At 48.0% G+C, this 19,244-nt stretch overlaps 1 protein-coding gene across 1 annotated transcript in view; it reads right to left on the minus strand.

The window, feature by feature from the left end:
- Positions 1 to 18,405, minus strand: part of Sans (SAM_USH1G_HARP domain-containing protein Sans) — a 129,562-nt gene extending 111,157 nt beyond the window's left edge. Inside the window, exon 1 of the mRNA XM_050176570.3 lies at positions 17,600 to 18,405. Within this exon, the coding sequence (XP_050032527.2) occupies positions 17,600 to 17,766 (167 nt within the window). The 5' untranslated portion in view covers positions 17,767 to 18,405. The remainder of the gene's footprint in view (positions 1 to 17,599) is intronic.
- Positions 18,406 to 19,244: the final 839 nt, after the last annotated feature.

The following is a 19,244-nucleotide window of genomic DNA, read 5'->3' on the forward strand; positions in this document are numbered from 1 at the left end:
ACACAAATGGGCTAGTAGCCGCGCGTACAGAACACGCAGGTATAACCGCGACGGATGCAATCTACAGAACCCAGCACTGCCAAGGCATACATGCGGCACCATTGCAACGGGTCGGGACACCCAGACAGAGGTCGATTTCCGGCATGAAAGGCAATCGAGGGGAAAGTTGGTCAGGAAAAGCGAACCGACACATGGGCGGGGGTGAAAGCACACGCAAGAAAAAAAAGCCAGCCCGCTATCCCGAACCTGCATATGTCTGTCGCCAGCTGCGGTAGACAAAGGAAGGAGCCCCGTGGAAAGGACAAAGAGAAAAAAACACGCGAACACATACAGCGACGGCACGGAATTTGCTAGGCACACCGACACCGCAAGAGCGTGCTTGCCGGGGTATATACATAGGTGTATATCGAAAGGTCGTTCCCGAGAGGCACCGCAAGGGCCCGGAACGCAAGACTAGCTCGAGCCCCGCGGAGCGCACGAAAAGCGCTGACTCACGACGCGACAGGCGTCGCAACGCACGAAAAGTGGCTCGAAACACGCCCTCGAATACCTCCGGCAAAACCGCTCCCGCGTGTCTCTGTAGTCAAGCCGCAACAAAACCGCGACCGGAAGCCAGCAACCCAAGCCACGCAAACGCAGTGACGAAAAAATAAAAAGAAAAGGAAAGGACACCAGAGGAATGCGGACAGACGACAACCAGAAACGAAAGTGTCTTGAGAGGATATACGTAAATGTCTCGGTGAATTAGTGCGACTGGTGTTCAGGCTATTGCTATATTAGATGACTCGCACTGCTGAGGTCCAACGACATGTTCTGCTCAATTCTCTCTAGTTCAACCATCGCATATTGGGGCACTGCTCTTTCACGTTGGAGCACACACAAAAAAAAATTGCTCGTGTACTGTGATTTGGGACTTAATTGCAGAAACAGGTAACGTTAACTGTGCTCCGACAACAATGGCACGTATTCACGAAGTTCGTATATACAGAAGTATTCCTGGGAACAGGCACCTGCAAGTTATCATGTTTGCACTTATTACTACTGGCCAAGGCGGTCGGCCGATGACAAACAAGTATCACACGAACGAAATGTCCAGTGAACAAATTCTGCCTCGGAATATTATTAACCGCAGTGCGCGCAGACATCCCACCATGGTTATTACGATGCGTCGTCTGTTCGACTTTCGTGAATCGTCTGCGTGAGAATGTAGGAACAGACGACGCACAGTCGTTCTTCCTCAACTATAGCGTTCTGTGTGGCTGTATTGCAATGCTCACCGCAGGTAACTAAATATACAACTAAGCGGACAGTGTCCTTCTTTTGCCTCGTTCCAATTCCGGCGAGAGAAAAAGAAGCGACAAAAAAAGTCTGCTTCGCGAGGACAGCATCGAATCCAAAAGCGATGTCGGCTACTTTGCTATCCAAACAAGATGACGGCTGAGACCAATGCTTCAAAACTCGACGGGAGGATCTTCATAAGAAAACGTAGTCACGTTTTTTCATGAGCTTCCCGTACGCCACGTTTTGCTTTCCATATAGGTTCGCACGCGCAAAGTGTTAAAGTACAAAGAATAAATCAGCTTTTCTTTAACTTTGTGTTGTCCACATGAGGTGGCGTCAAATCGCAGAGATGACTTCAACTGCGGGGCCTGTAGCGTTCCAAAACAGCACAGCGGGCAAGGGCTCCGGATTAAATCTAACCGCCTGGAAAACTACGGTATATACACAGGGTGTAACAGCTAACTTTAGCCAAGCTGTTCAACAAAAAGAAAGTGGGAGGGATTAAAAAACGCGGTGCAAGATGCAAATATAATACCTCCGGTGTTCCGTCGTCAGACCTCTGGCGACCGAACACCATAGGTATTAAAATTGTGTCTTGCACCGTGTTTCCTTTCTTATTCGATTTTTCTTTCGATTTTTTGTTTTCATTGAACATTTTGACTAAAGTTAGCCAGGACATGCAGTCCGTATAGCCACCGAGTCACGTCCGCGACAGGTTGAGGCGTCTTCCAAATTCGTCTTTCTTGAAAGACAAAGGCCGAGCGAAACCGACGGAACGTTGCCCCTCAGGGCGACCGACCGCGGGAGTAACACGCGCTGGAGTTGAGTAGAGACCACCCGCTGAGAAGACGTCAGGGCCCGCGTCACGGCGCCATATAGTCATGGTGTCGTTCTGCAGGCGACTACATGGTTGTTTCTCTCTCTCTCTCTCTCTCTGTTCCAAATTCGTTTCATTTCTTGGACTTCACAAGCTGTCTTCTTAGCAGCGAGAGCAGACTGTCTCCTGTGCTGACCACCAGCGCAACACAGCCAGCGTTTCCAGGCGCAACCAGCGCTTACGGTACATAGACGGCTTGCACTGACGTCATCCTACAGGCGCCACGTTGGTGAACCATCACGGTGAGAAGCCGCGTCCATGACGTCACGTGCAAGCTGTCTATCATGAATGGCTTGCACTGACGTCATCCTACAGACGCCACGTTGGTGAACCATCACAGTGAGAAGCCGCGTCCATGACGTCACGTGCAAGCTGTCTATCATGAATGGCTTGCACTGACGTCATCCTACAGACGCCACGTTGGTGAACCATCACGGTGAGAAGCCGCGTCCATGACGTCACGTGCAAGCTGTCTATCATGAATGGCTTGCACTGACGTCATCCTACAGACGCCACGTTGGTGAACCATCACAGTGAGAAGCCGCGTCCATGACGTCACGTGCAAGCTGTCTATCATGAATGGCTTGCACTGACGTCATCCTACAGACGCCACGTTGGTGAACCATCACAGTGAGAAGCCGCGTCCATGACGTCACGTGCAAGCTGTCTATCATGAATGGCTTGCACTGACGTCATCCTACAGGCGCCACGTTGGTGAACCATCACGGTGAGAAGCCGCGTCCATGACGTCACGTGCAAGCTGTCTATCATGAATGGCTTGCACTGACGTCATCCTACAGACGCCACGTTGGTGAACCATCACAGTGAGAAGCCGCGTCCATGACGTCACGTGCAAGCTGTCTATAATGAATGGCTTGCACTGACGTCATCCTACAGGCACCACGTTGGTGAACCATCACGGTGAGAAGCCGCGTCCGTGACGTCACGTGCAAGCTGTCTATCATGAATGGCTTACACTGGCGTCATCCTACAGACGCCACGTTGGTGAACCATCACGGTGAGAAGCCGCATCCATGACGTCACGTGCAAGCTGTCTATCATGAATGGCTTGCACTGACGTCATCCTACAGACGCCACGTTGGTGAACCATCACAGTGAGAAGCCGCGTCCATGACGTCACGTGCAAGCTGTCTATCATGAATGGCTTGCACTGGCGTCATCCTATAGGCGCCACGTTGGTGAACCATCACGGTGAGAAGCTGCGTCCGTGACGTCATGTGCAAGCTATTTGTCGGATGGCTTGCACTGACGTCATCCTATAGGCGCCACGTTGGTGAACCATCACGGTGAGAAGCTGCGTCCGTGACGTCACGTGCAAGCTATCATATGGGGCAGAGTGCAGCCGCCGGAACAGGTATATAGTTCACCTCCGTATGCTACCGACACGCGTTCGTCATCGCTTACACATAATTAGTCCGCGCATATGCATCAAACGGTTAGCGCGTGCCGTGCACCGGATTGAAAGGGTCGACGCCAACGTGCAATGCGTGCATCCGTACGTACTACCGGCACTGCTTCGCCGAGCGGCGCTGTGCAAAAAAAAAAAGGAAGGATAACTATCAGCACACAATGCGCGGCACTCTCTATATACGCGCGCCCTGCACCAATAGTTGCAGCGCGCAGAAATCGCAATAGACTTCACATAGTGTCGCGGATCGGATCAATACACCCGCGAGAGGTGTATATATACCGTTTCGTTTCATCCTTAACGCAGTGATCGAGATATATCTTCGACTTCTTTCTTCTTTAAATTTTTTTCTTAAATATGATAGTCCAAACACTTGAGATAGGGGGGGGGGGGGGAGTATTCAGTGGGAGTCCACCTAAAGGACTGACCATTTCGGCCACTACTGATTGGCTGTAGGGACCGCTCGTCTCCTCCTTTCTCGTACAACTGCATACAGCCTGCACCGGCCGAAATGGACAGTCCACAAGGTGGACACTTACAGAATACACCCCCCCTCCCCAAGGCTGCACAACTCAAGAGTAGCGAGATCCGAAACCAGCATCTCCGGTATACGCACACGGACTTCTCTTCAGTGATCAACGTTGCATGTTTTTTTTTTTATTTTTTTTACTTCAGGACGAACAGTTGGTGACGACGTACTCGTTGCTGTCCTCGGCACGTCTTTTAATGTCACGTCTGTCACTGAAGATCAGGCGGCTCTTGTCTGGAGGCATAAAACAGAACGTCTGGTCACAGAATTTTATGCAGGATCGTGCTGATGCACACAGCATAAAACTAACTTCCTTTTTTCGCTTTTTTTGCATTAAGCGTGCACATGCATCGTTGCGAATTCTATAACAACTGACCTCTGCCAAGTCCTTATAGCATACATTAATGGTCGAGTGATAAACTCAATAGGCTGTCTATTTCCGAAGTAAAAGCATCACACTGTACACGTCCTGAATTTCTCTGGCAAGAACCCGCCTGCCTGTGACGTCTAGTAGATGTTGCGCTTGTACTTGATATACATCAAGACCTAATACAACTACCGAATACGCATTTGTATTACCGGGCCGGTGTTTCCGACGAGATAAGCCAGATTTAAGGCCAATTGATAGCTATGTTTCAGTGTTTGATCTTATTGAGATTTCTTTTTATGCACATAAAGCCAAATGAGGCGCTACTTCCTGTGCAAGCCTTCTCGCTTCCACCGAAATCAGTTCACGCGTCTGCGGCGTCGCGCTTTTATACGTACGATGGCTACGGTGGTCCGGTGGCCTGCCCTTTTATTTATTTTTTCTGACGAGCCGTTTAGCAAACGTATCAAGTGTTTTAAAGGATGCGGATTGAAAACAAATGTGATCCTGCCGAGAAAATTGAGTGAAGACAAGGGATCAGCGCAAGATCTCCATTTCACTATGCTAAAACAGCAGGTCACCGAACATACATTCGTATCAGTAACGACCGAACGTGAAAAAAAAAATGTCTCTTCGCTTCAGCTGAAACGCTTGCAGGTATGCCTGCGGCTAAGCTGTTGTTTCTATGGTACGCCCCAGTATATTTGGTCAGGAATAACAACAAAAAAAGATGCGATGCCAGCTAAGCGCAAACATAAGCCCCATCAATAGTGGTCGCGTGGACGTCTATTATAGACGGCATATAGACGTCAATAGTAAAAATAGGTGATGCGGTATCGGTCGTCACTTTGCAACGTATATATCTAGGTCACGACGCGTCCGACATCGCGTACACGGGCAGGAAACAAAGAACAGAGCGAAAAAGGAAAAGACGAATAAGAAAAGTCCGTAGTTCGAAGGGAAAATCGCGCATACGCCATTGCACACTGCTCACAATGGGACGTGCACTAGATCAGCGAGTTTCCTCAATCAGCAGACACTTGATTATCGAAAATTGAGGACATATTGGGACAGTATTTCCTTTCCGTGGAAATGTCCGAGCTGTGCACTTCAACGAGCGCCGAATGAAAAGCATATAGTATGACCACAGATCAGGCCAGGACGTCTTCATGCGGAACGGCGCGTTATTTGCTTTTATCTATTGTTTTCCTCTCACTTTCGCTCTGTATGTATGAAGCGAACAAAAAAAAAGTAATAACGTTACTTTCACGCACAGCTTACGTGTAGCACGTGTAGAGCACAAGTGGCGCGCATGACTCAGCGGGATACTTCATCCGCAATGAGAACACAGGAGGACCATCGAGAGCAACTGTATACAACAGATTGAGACACGCCCCCGAAACCGTTGCCTTGGCGACGGACGGACGAAACCAGCACGCGGTTAAACGTAGGCTGAACACAAGGAAAGTGGACAGTGTTATTAGGAGGAAGCTTTAGCTTGGGCCCAACTTGAACGCGGCCTATTCAAATACACGTAAAACGCAAAAAAAAAACGCTTTTCTGAAAGAACCTCCGGACCGATTTTAATTAAATTTGTAGCATTTGAGACATAAAAGCAAATTATAGTTACTGTTGGAAGCGTTTTTTCGATTTAGGGCCTGAATTCTGTTGAAAGAATTTTCAAAATTTCGAAAGTGACCCTCGAAGTCGGCGCCTCGACGTCGGCCGGCTGGCTTCCACGGCGGCTGGCGGTGTTCGGTGTCGGGGCGTGATGTCGGCAGCTTATTTGCCCGGGGGTTGCTCGGCGTTCGTTTATCGTCCCCGGAGCAGGCTGGTGAAGTGTCGGATCGGCGCGTTTTTTATAAACCTCTCGAGGCGCCGGCGTTGACCTCTTGCCGTCTAGACATGGATCACACACGCGCGCACTGGTTCTCGCCGTAGTTCGGGCTCCACTGGCGGTCACCTTCACCGGCAGTCAATTTAATCACACACAAAACACTAGCTGCGGACGAAGACGGCTTCACGTAGCCCGGGTGTGTAGCCACCATGGTTCCGACCCTACCGGCGGTCACCTTCTCCGGAGAACAAATTAATCACACACATTACAGCAGTCGCGAACACACATAGCTCAACGTGCTCTGGACGTACCCAAGATCCCGTTCTCCACCGTTTGCGAAACTGTGCGGCACGTATGCTTGCGGCCCACTCTTAAAGAAGCGATGCTTAAAGGGACACTAAAGAGAAAAAATGATTTCTTCTGCATCAGCAAATTACCTTTCTACGACACTAAAAGCACCACTCTTACCACAATAAGACGCTTGGTAAGCAAGAAAAAGCACAAGACCGAAAGACGGGTGGCGACGCCTCCTTGAAGTCCCCGCACCTGGTCGCTGTGACGTCATGGATTTTAATGGCATCTTCTAGGGCCTACTTACTTATATAGCGGTACAGATTGAGTACATTGTGTTCTAAATGAACCAAATATTAAACATAGCAAATTTCGGGAACCTTTACTCAGCCAATGCGGCCCGAAATGCGAAAACATACTTTGGAATCTCTAAGGTCACACTGATGTACCGGCGTCGGGGTTTCGGCGCGAAATTCGAATACTGATACTTCGACCTTCATTTTCTGATCTAATAATCAAAGTGTTATTTTGAAATGACTGCCTGCAGGGTTCTCAGACAACGCTTTATTAATCTAAACTGATTTATTGTTTCGCTTTAGTGTCGCTTTAATAGGCGTGTATACATAGGATGCGGGGGCGGAGAATTGAAGAAATAACGCGACTTTTGTGACATACTCACAATAGAAGGATTCTGTCATTACATTGCACATATTATAAAACATATTTCATCAAAAGCACGAAGCCATCATTAGGAATAACTGCGGTTTGTTCATAACCTGAGTAAGGGCCCTTCGGAACATGCATGGCCATGCATTTTTCATATAAAATTTAGAAAGGACCGAGCCAAAAAAAAAAAAAAAAATATGCGTGTGTCTGCGGCTATGACGGGGCGAAAAAGAAAGAAAGCGCACTTTTCCTCTAGGTCGTACGGTCGTGACAGATTGTGCCAGTATTACGAATTGCAAAGAAAAGGAAATGAAAGAAATAAGAAAACGTATCCAGGTTTAATCCGATGAAAGGAAACAGGTCACAGGTGCTGCATCTATATATGGTACAATACCCAGTGCACCATTCCATATTTAAAGAAGACTTTTATTGCGATTAATTTTGGCTTAGCCGAAAAAAAGCCTGGCCCTCAGGGCACCGCAGCGTGCCTTAGTACGTTATCACTGCGCACGGCATAATTAAGTGCTATCACATTTCGCTTCCTTTTCGAGTGTTTTCGTGCGCAGTCGATTTGAGGTATTCGAAAACTGTACATATAACAAAGATGTTCGGAATTTCGAATAGTGACTAATCGTTTCGATGGCCGTATCGAATACGACAATACTCGAGTCGTTATTCGAAAGTTTCGAATAGTGGCACGCCCCCAGCACAATATCGTTATTGATTTGTACCCTCCTCACTCAAATGCTCCTTTGGGGGAGCCCTGAGATGTACCCTAAATAAATGTTGTTGTTGTTGTTGTCTTTTTCGAAGGAAACGCTACAAAATGTACAGACACACACGCGCGTACAAAATGAATCCCAAACGCAATGCGTCGAGACACTCACGCACAACTTCCGTTTCTCCGTTGCACAAAACGCGGTCGCCCCCGGGGCTCCATAATGGCGAACGAAAACGCGTCGGCAAAAGTCGGTGTAAACGATTAACCTCAGAACACGACGATGCGCGTGCTCGGGGTGGGGGGGTCACTTATGTGCAACCTTTCCTCCCCCCTCCCCACGACCCGACGCCAGCCGTTCTCACGAGCGTTCCAGACGAAACCGAAGTCGTCGTCGTCTGCTAGAGACGTCTGCTTGCTGCCGTCATCATCGTCTGCTCGAGACGTCTGCTGCTGCTGCCGTCATCAGCACCGCTACGCGGCCGAGCGTGTTGCTAAACCGGTTTAATGCGGTTGGTCAAGGGGGGAGGACGCGTTGATGCTCGTGTATGCAACGCGTGCTTGCGCTCGCACGCCGCTGTTTTACACGAGCGTAAACAAAGAAATAAAGAAAGAAACCTGGAAGCCCGTTTTGATACGCGTGGCGTCGGTTTTTGCGTGACCACGCGACAGCGACGTGACGACAGTATTTGTCTGGCCCGCGTGCGGCAGCGTCCAGGTCGTGTTGACATCGACGACATATGTGCAGTTGGTCCGCACTTGCGAGAGAGGTACGAAGAACGCAAGGACAAACAAAAAAGAAATGACGACGAAATAAATAAATAAATAAATGACGCGCGACCGCTCTTTTTCAATGCTGCAAGCGAGTGTGCCAACTGTTCACTTTTAACCGCGTAACGCATTGTTGTTCCAGTTTACGGTTGTCCCTGCTGCTTCTTCTTTAGCGGTTTCCAAGGGGCGTTTGTTTTCTGTAAGTTGGTTGAGTTAAATACTGCATTTTATTAAAATACTCCGTAAAGTCATTGAATGCAATAACTCGGAATTTAAAAAAAAAAGGGGAGGGAGCAATTCGATTGTGTTGATATTCCTGCATCTGAACGCGAAGTTAGCCTGCTGAGTGTACAAATTGATAACGCATATTTGGGAACACAAGTTCCCCAGAAAAATGAACCAAAATTGTCTCCGAACGTCCTATATAATCGCATACCAGCGAATTTTCGTTTAAAAGCCTAATTAACCATTTTAAAAAATAAACTTGTATTGGCTGGCTCTACTTGTTCGTGTAAATTGTGCCCGCCAAAGGTCACAAACCACTTGCGTAAGTAGCATTCACGCAGCACCTATAGAATGGCGTTTTTATCAGAATTACTGCTATTCATTTATTTGCTAATTACTATATATATCGCATCGTCGCGAGAACGCTCGAATGTGACCTGTCGAATGTATAATTAAATTAGCAGGCCGTAAAACACGCAAGAAGGAGAGAGAGATAAAAAAATTTTTTATGACAGGTGGCGACGCCACCTTAAGGTTCCCGCATCAGTTCAACGTGACGTCATGAATTTTAAACGGCGTGTGCTGGGGTTTAGTTAAACTTTTAAATCGGTGAAGTTATGCTACAGTGCAATCTAACAGAACCAAAGAGTGAACTCGGCAAGCTTCGAGAGCATTTACTGATCCACAACGGCCGCGAATACGAGAAAACGAAAACTTCGTAATCCGTGACGTCACACACCAGTTTCGGTGCTGGAGTTTTCTGGCGCGAAATAAAAAAAAAAGTGAGTTTTCGGTCTTCAGGTTTCTCTGCTACGGTATTCAGCCTCTTAGCTGCCAAATTTTCCAAAGTTGAGTTTTCAATGTATACGTCATAACTACAAACCGAGTTATGGCATATTCTGGTTGTCGTTTGAGAGCGGTCTGTCCGGGCTACACGAAGGTGTTGGAAAGCAGCTTTACGGATGTATTACGAGAACGATCGGAAATGACGATCGATCTGCTTTCCTTATCAACAGTTGAGCCCGCTCATGCTAGCGGTAACGGTTATATGGTCGCTTATGTGAACTTTGCAGTTCTGCCAATGCGATATGAAGCAATCAACCGTATATGTAATTAATGCTTCTCTTTAGTGTCCAAATCGCGGTTGAAAAGATGATATCGTAATGTCAACCTACTGCGCATAGTCGGGAAAGTGGTTCTTGTTTCTTTATTTGTTAATACCGTAAGATCACGCAGGCATCGCGATCAATACACGAGAGAAATAACCGAGGTGTATCATATCGCAAGCGAATAAGTATCGCCCTGTCAAAGGAAGAATCGTCGTTTCTTGTCTAGATGTATCACATCATTGAAACGGAAGTTGTTTGTTTGTTCTTGTTGATGCTTTGCGAATTTGTCGATCGCCATCTGTTAAGAATGGCCGTACGGGCCAGCTTTCAGCCCGCTGCACGTGTTCCAAGCCCACCAGACAGGGATCCATTCCGAGAACTGCGGACGGCCGGCAGCCACGTGGCGCGCGATCAACTCCGGAAATTGGTACTTGGCCGAGCCACCCGGGACAAAGCAGTTCTACGAAGCCCTCTGACGTCGGCACTGAAAGCTGGGCGGTACCGAGAACTGCGGATGACCGGCAGCCACGTGGCGCGCGGTCAGCTCAGGAATGTGGTACTTGGCCGCGCCACCCGAGACGGAGCACAGTTCTACGAAGCCCTCGGTCGTTGACTCCGGAGCCTTTGTGTGTGGGGGCGTAAACGATACTGCGGAACGGCGCCCCTCTGTCGTCGGCTCCAGACTTTCGCACCTGTGTGTTTGCGTGTGTGTGGGCGTAAACGATAGTGCGGGGCGGCGGCAAGTTTACAATGCTTGGACGAACCTTCCCGACCATTCGTGCTCCGTCCACGACCGAACGATGACGTCGAACTATGACGTCAAGCGGAGAGCTTATAAGCAGCGTTTGCCGGCTGCTAGAGAGTGCTCGTGTCGTGCTCGTTGTCGGGAGCTGAGTGCTCTGTCATACTAGAAATGAACTAGTGAGCTGTGTGCTCGTAAACTGTTTGCTGTATGTTAGTTTTGCGGGCTCCATATGGGAGTCGCGCTAGTCTGCCAATGTATGTCCTGTTTTAAATGTAAATCCTGCAATTAGATCCTGCTCGCCTAGCCCTGTCGTCCCAAGTTCATCTCTACAGCTACGACCGCCAAATCCTACACATCGAGCCGGGTATCACCCGATGTACTATCTACTGTCCTCCCTTTAATAAGAAATTCAGTTCATTATCAGCGCTGCTATAGCGTGCTAGACAGTGTCAAGACAGTGTCAACACAGGGCCAGGAAATACCTCGGGTAAAAGAATACAAATACCTTGGTATAGGTATAAACGAAGGCAATAGATATATGGAAACACATGAAAAAGAAACAATAATAGCAAAGGGGAAGAGAAACGTGGCCATGATGAAACGCAGAGCGCTACGGAGATACAATAGGCACGAGGTGGTCCGGGGTATGTGGAAAAGTGCAATGGTTGCAGGACTTACATTTGAAAGTGCGGTTGTTTGCTTTGCTTGAAATCAGGAGTGCAATCGGGACTCGATGGCAATCAATGGTCAATGGGACGCCTCGCATTGGGCGCTCACAGGAAGACTACAAATGAAGCTGAGCAGGGTGATATGGACTGGACAAGTTTTGAAGTGAGGGAAGCTCAGAGTAAAATTAATTATGAAGTACGACTGGGGAATATGGAAGAAAGTACCGGGCTGAGTGTTCAGATTATTGTGGAGAGAAAACATTGACTCACCGTGCAGGAAAATAACTAGGAAGCTTACCAGCAAGTATGCGACCGGTATGGTCAGCATCATCATCATCATCATCATCAGCCTGGTTACGCCCACTGCAGGGCAAAGGCCTCTCCCATACTTCTCCAACTGCCCCGGTCATGTGCTAATTGTGGCCATGTTGACCCTCCAAACTTCCTAATCTCATCTGCCCACCTAACTTTCTGTCGCCCCCTGCTACGCTTCCCTTCCCTCGGAATCCAGTCCGTAACCCTTAATGACCATCGGTTATCTTCCCTCCTCATTACATGTCCTGCCCATGCCCATTTCTTTTTCTTGATTTCAACTAAGATGTCATTAACACGCGTTTGTTCCCTCACCCAATCTGCTCTTTTCTTATCCCTTAATGTTACACCTATCATTCTTCTTTCCATAGCCCGTTGCGTCGTCCTCAATTTAAGTAGAACCCTTTTCGTAAGCCTCCAGGTTTCTGCCCCGTACGTGAGTACTGGTAAGACACAGCTGTTATAAACTTTTCTCTTGAGGGATAATGGCAACCTGCTGTTCATGATCTCAGAATGCCTGCCAAACGCACCCCAGCCCATTCTTATTCTTCTGATTATTTCACTCTCATGATCCGGATCAGCAGTCACTACCTGTCCTAAGTAGATGTATTCCCTTACCACTTCCAGTGCCTCGCTACCTATCGTAAACTGCTGTTCCCTTCCGAGACTGTTAAACATTACTTTAGTTTTCTGCAGATTAATTTTTAGTCCCACCCTTCTGCTCTGCCTCTCCAGGTCAGTGAGCATGCATTGCAGTTGGTCCCCTGAGTTACTAAGCAAGGCAATATCATCAGCGAAGCGCAAGTTACTAAGGTATTCTCCATTTACTCTGATCCCCAATTCTTCCCAATCCAGGTCTCTGAATACCTCCTGTAAACATGCTGTGAATAGCATTGGAGAGATCGTATCTCCCTGCCTGACGCCTTTCTTTATAGCGATTTTGTTGCTTTCTTTATGGAGGACTACAGTGGCTGTGGAGCCGCTATAGATATCTTTCAGTATTTTTACGTACGGCTCGTCTACACCCTGATTCCGCAATGCCTCCATGACTGCTGAGGTTTCGACTGAATCAAACGCTTTCTCATAATCAATGAAAGCTACATATAGTGGTTGGTTATATTCCGCACATTTCTCTATCACCTGATTGATAGTGTGAATATGATCTATTGTTGAGTAGCCTTTACGGAATCCTGCCTGGTCCTTTGGTTGACGGAAGTCTAAGGTGTTCCTGATTCTATTTGCGATTACCTTAGTAAATACTTTGTAGGCAACGGACAGTAAGCTGATCGGTCTATAATTTTTCAAGTCTTTGGCGTCCCCTTTCTTATGGATTAGGATTATGTTAGCGTTCTTCCAAGATTCCGGTACGCTCGAGGTCATGAGGCATTGTGTATACAGGGTGGCCAGTTTTTCTAGAACAATCTGCCCACCGTCCTTCAACAAATCTGCTGTTACCTGATCCTCCCCAGCTGCCTTCCCCCTTTGCATAGCTCCCAAGGCTTTCCTTACTTCTTCCGGCGTTACTTGTGGGATTTCGAATTCCTCTAGACTATTCTCTCTGCTATTATCATCGTGGGTTCCACTCGTACTGTATAAATCTCTATAGAACTCCTCAGCCACCTGAACTATCTCATCCATATTAGTAATGATATTGCCGGCTTTGTCTCTTAACGCATACATCTGATTCTTGCCAATTCCTAGTTTCTTCTTCTCTGCTTTTAGGCTTCCTCCGTTCCTGAGAGCTTGTTCAATTCTATCCATATTATACTTCCTTATGTCAGCTGTCTTACGCTTGTTGATTAACTTCGAAAGTTCTGCCAGTTCTATTCTGGCTGTAGGGTTAGAGGCTTTCATACATTGGCGTTTCTTGATCAGATCTTTCGTCTCCTGCGACAGCTTACTGGTATCCTGTCTAACAGAGTTACCGCCGACTTCTATTGCACATTCCTTAATGATGCCCACAAGATTGTCGTTCATTGCTTCAACACTAATTTCCTCTTCCTGAGTTAAAGCCGAATACCTGTTCTGTAGCTTGATCTGGAAGTCCTCTATTTTCCCTCTTACCGCTAACTCATTGATCGGCTTCTTATGTGCCAGTTTCTTCCGTTCCCTCCTCAAGTCTAGGCTAATTCGAGTTCTTACCATCCTGTGGTCACTGCAGCGCACCTTACCGAGCACGTCCACATCTTGTATGATGCCAGGGTTAGCGCAGAGTATGAAGTCTATTTCATTTCTAGTCTCGCCGTTCGGGCTCCTCCACGTCCACTTTCGGCTATCCCGCTTGCGGAAGAAGGTATTCATTATCCGCATATTATTCTGTTCCGCAAACTCTACTAGTAACTCTCCCCTGCTATTCCTAGTGCCTATGCCGTATTCCCCCACTGCCTTGTCTCCAGCCTGCTTCTTGCCTACTTTGGCATTGAAATCGCCCATCAGTATAGTGTATTTTGTTTTCACTCTACCCATCGCCGATTCCACGTCTTCATAGAAGCTTTCGACTTCCTGGTCATCATGACTGGATGTAGGGGCGTGGACCTGTACAACCTTCATTTTGTACCTCTTATTAAGTTTCAGAACAAGACATGCCACCCTCTCGTTAATGCTATAGAATTCCTGTATGTTACCAGCTATATTCTTATTAATCAGGAATCCGACTCCTAGTTCTCGTCTCTCCGCTAAGCCCCGGTAGCACAGGACGTGCCCGCTTCTGAGCACTGTATATGCTTCTTTTGGCCTCCTAACTTCACTGAGCCCTATTATATCCCATTTACTGCCCTCTAATTCTTCCAGTAGCACTGCTAGACTCGCCTCACTAGATAACGTTCTAGCGTTAAACGTTGCCAGGTTCATATTCCAATGGCGGCCTGTCCGGAGCCAGGGATTCTTAGCACCCTCTGCAGCGTCGCAGGTCTGACCGCCGCCGTGGTCAGTTGCTTCGCAGCTGCTGGGGACTGAGGGCCGGGGTTTGATTGGTGTGTTCATATAGGAGGTTGTGGCCAAGTACTGCACCAGGGTGGCCAATCCTACTCTGGTGAGGGAGTGCGTTACCGGTTCTGGTCACCGGGATCAGGCCACACTCCAGGCCTGTTTACGCAATTTTATCAACACGCGGAATTTTTTTTTTTTTTTTAATCCGGTGGAAAATTGCGCGGCACCGGGATTCGAACCACGGACCTCTTGCACGCGAGGCGGGTGTTCTACCTCTACGCCACCGCTGCACATGGCAACATGGCAACGCCAACATGGCAACAAAGAATTTCGGACGCTAATCACAGAAGCTGAGACAATCTCGTGGGCGGCGGAAATGGAAAAGAAATCTGCTGTGAGTAACTACCTAAGAGGTAAAAACGAAATTAGGAAATGAACAATTTATCATAACTCAAACGGAAGATCTTTACTTTTTGAAGCGACAACAGAATACCTTAGAATACGCACTTGTGAAGTGAGATACGACAAGGAAAAGGAAGCATGTGCTTGCTGCGATTAGAATGTGAAAATATCTCAGCTGTCTGCTTAGGCTCCTTTGGCCTCCTCGAAGCCCTCAGATCCAAAGATAGCAGGAAGAAATTAAATATACCCGCAATAGAGATCAGTAAAAGGCGATTGGAGGTTTGGTGGCAGAAAAGTAGGGAGACCACAAACAACGGAGGAGTACGAAAACAAAGTTCTCCCACTAGGTGTTCAGAAAGTTTGATGCAGAGAATTCTTTGTGCGTTTCTTTTTCGAAAATGTGTGTCAGCATGACTTTCAAAGGACCTCTACACAAAAAATATAATTTGAGCGGTATCGATAGATTACCCACTCGTTTCATAATTCGCAAGTGCGCTTCTCTGCATCGCACATTTGCACCAACTAACGGTGGTACTATAGTCGTCATTCAAATGATTAAGTAGTGCCGGCTGCACATGCTGGGGCTTGCCTCTTGCGCATGCGTGGTTACACCATGAGAACCACGCCTGCATTTTCCGTGTCAATAAAGAAAAGCTGCGCTTACACAGGTATTTGTAAGAATGACTACGCAGCCATTATACCCAATATCGCAAATCTTTTGCAGCGCTGCCGAAAGCATGAGGCGTACTTAGGCAACATCCTTGCGCACTGGAATGTAGTTCCGGGCCTAACCGTCAGATTAATGATAGGATTGGACAGTTTTCTTCTTGCTTGGTTACGGCGATGCGTGACATGTTAGGACCTCATATTACATTTTATTCTCCCGGCAGCCGGCAGCCGAGACAACTTCTGAAAGGAAGTTCCCCCAGCACTCACCTCCTATTAGCTCTCTGAAGGTTAGCTTAGTTCCTGCAGTGGACACAAATAGGCTGATGATGACGATGATGATGAGGCTAGGTTAGTTAGGTTAGGTCAGGGTACATATGCAGGCTCTCGGGCTTACTCGCAGGCGGTCTCTCCTGGCAGTCTGTCACGTGACTTCCAAACGCCAACAGGAGGTTAGTGCTGGGAGAATAGACGCTGCCTTTATTCTAGAGGAGCCAAAGATTTGGCTAGTGTCCAGAAGTTCTTGTGAGGCGCAACGGACAAAATACTAAAGGATCCTTTGAAATCCGTGACGTCACACTCACGTGTCGACGCTGCGGTTTTCAGGGCGAAATTGAGAAAATGGAACTCTGACCTTCATTTCTCTGTCCCAAATAATCATCCTGATAGATCAACATTAACGAAAATATACTTTTTAAATGATAGTTTAGCGTTTTAAACCGGTTCGTGCGTACGTGCTTAACACGACTTCAATGTTGGGATTTAGTATCGCAGACTCGGCGCGCTCGTTACACACAAGTCGAACACTGTCAAGACGACGCGTTTGACTCGCTGTGCCCGCTTCTTAGCCGACTTGTTCGTATGGCTTCGGTACAGCGCGCTTTCGGATAGTTCTTAAACGAAGCGTCACGACATAACCTCGGGACACGAACGTCCTATTTCTCAAGCCATCCCTTCTTTTCTGGATTCGTACTTTCACGCCGCAGCGGCGACGTCTGAGCGGAGTCTACAACTTTTTCCAGTCCATTTTTTTTATCTTGCTTCTAGGTCTTGCTCATAGTGTGTTTTTTTAACGCTCAAATAATAACTGGTGCAAATTATGCACGGTGTCACTCATCGTAACATTTGAGTACGTATCCGTTTCAATATTTTTTTCAATGCTGTATTACATGAATGGGCCGCAACGTTTATAAACGTGCTTTTGTGTTATTACTTCTTTTTTTTTTCTCGCGGGCGGAGGGGGGATGAAGTAAGCGGTTAATGAGGTGTACGTGCATTGTGCAGACAAAAAGGATGACCAGCCTAAACGTCTGTTCAAAAACGATGCAGACGACGCGTCGTGCCTTCAATATTTCCTTGTTTTCTGCTGCGAGTGACTCCGCAATGTGCGTCCAACGAGTTCAGGTGTGATGCATTCTCAATTTCTATTATATTCATCTGTCGTTTCTTGTGCAGCGCGTTTCTTTATAATCAATAACCACGATACAGCGATGATAACGAACACGCGGCCACGCGTTGCAGACGAAACTTCCAGGCGATAAAACGCCAGAAAGATGTTCGTCTGCTTGAAGCAGACGATCACTGCGCCGCAGACGAAACGCAAAAACAAAATTATTTTTAAATTCATCTGCTCGACACAGACGATGCGGTGCGTTCGCACGGCCGCTCTGACGCGCCGACGGCGTGGAAACACAATACAGACGCATCGGCAATGCAAGCAAGCGCACACGTAAATAAGAAGAAAAGCAAAAGCAAAAAAAAAAACTATTTTTACTGACCCTCGTCCTACGAGCAAGCGAAGAGCGTCGAGGTGGCCGTAGTACGCCGACCAAATGGTGGGCGTCATGCCGTCTTCGTCGGGCGTGTTGCAGTCCTTGCGAGTGGCTTCCCGGAGAAGATCCAGGTATCCGTCGCGAGCGGCGCGGTGGAACTTGTCGCGATCCATGACTCCGCGCCGCGAAAACCACCGGTTACTTCACCACAAACCTCGGACGAAGAAGAGGGCCCTCCGCATATGGGCCGCCGAGCGAGCACGACACAAGATTTCAAACATGGGCTCCGGACGACAACAACAGCAGACGAAGCAATCCGGCGCAGGCGAACCCAACAGCACGCCGCACTTGGCAAAACAAAACGCCGGACGTTGAGCGGCGGGGCGACGCCACCGACGGACGAACGACACACAATGCGTGCGAACAACGTTTTCGCTCACTTTGGGAAATGCAATACAAAAAAAGGAAAGAAACGAAACACGGCGAGTGGTGGTGTGGGGGGCCGCGAACTCTCCCGCTGGTGGGATGGGCTGGTCGGAGTAAGCGCACTGCCGTTGCGAGACTCCGCGCTGCCGTGCGAGCCAGTCTCTCCGCCGCGACGAACTCAACAATCGCCGTTCTTTCCAACTCGCACAGGTGGTTGTTGATCCCTCCTGCTCCCGAGAGAAGAGGCGGGAGGAAGTTCGAGCAACGCTCTCATCCTCTGCCTCCATCTCCTCCGCACAAAACAATGACGTCACGACGCGTCGACCAATCGGGAGATCGGAAAGTCCGCGCATCGCGCGCGCTGTCGTCTGCACTTGTTTCGTTTTTGCTGCTCTTCTGCTGATTCTGTTCCACTGCGGCGGAAATCAACCCGTCAAAAAACAACGAAATAAAGAAGAGCGTTGTCACTCGCGTTTCTGTGCGCCGAGCGCGATCGAGTGTTTGCGCAAACCCAACGTACAGTCACTAAACTGGAAGGCAGGCAGTTATTTACATTCCCCTTCGGCGGTCACAAGTCCCCAACTCTGCGAGATAGGATGTAACCGAAACGTCGTGTCTCGTGGCGCCATCTTTGCAGCGCAGTTGAAAACGCGCTATGCAGTTTATGGCGTCGGAGACTGACACAGCGCGCTAATCTTAAATCGGGCATTACGCGTTCGTTCTGCAATCGCTTCGTTCAGTCATCTACGAATACTAAAGAAGTAACGGTCATCACTAGTAAAAGAAGGCGAGATAGAGATGAGAGTTTAATAGGCCAGATGAACTTACCCGCCATTTCGTGAAGAGTTTTTTTTGGTCAAGAGCTTGACAAAAAGAGCACTCATAGTGCGGAAGACTTGGACAATAAAAAACAAAAAACACACACACGGCGCTGACTTCAGACAATGTTTGTTGGCGATGCAAAGACCATATATGTACAGAGGCATGTGCAGAAAAAAAAATGGGGGGGAAGCAGCGTTTTATCAAACACCAGGATGGAGATATAACTTTTTGCCACGTGTTGACAAGTCACATGTATACAACCTTTTAATCCGATTTTACTGAGAAATTTTGTGTGAGCGCAATGATTCGTCACCTAAATCAGATCTAAAGGCTGCACGTGTGCCCTGTGAATATTCATCACGGGGCACACTTTACCAACAAACGTGGATAAACGTTGATGGAA

Source organism: Dermacentor andersoni, chromosome 8, assembly GCF_023375885.2.
Source record: "Dermacentor andersoni chromosome 8, qqDerAnde1_hic_scaffold, whole genome shotgun sequence".
Lineage (NCBI taxonomy): Eukaryota > Metazoa > Arthropoda > Arachnida > Ixodida > Ixodidae > Dermacentor > Dermacentor andersoni.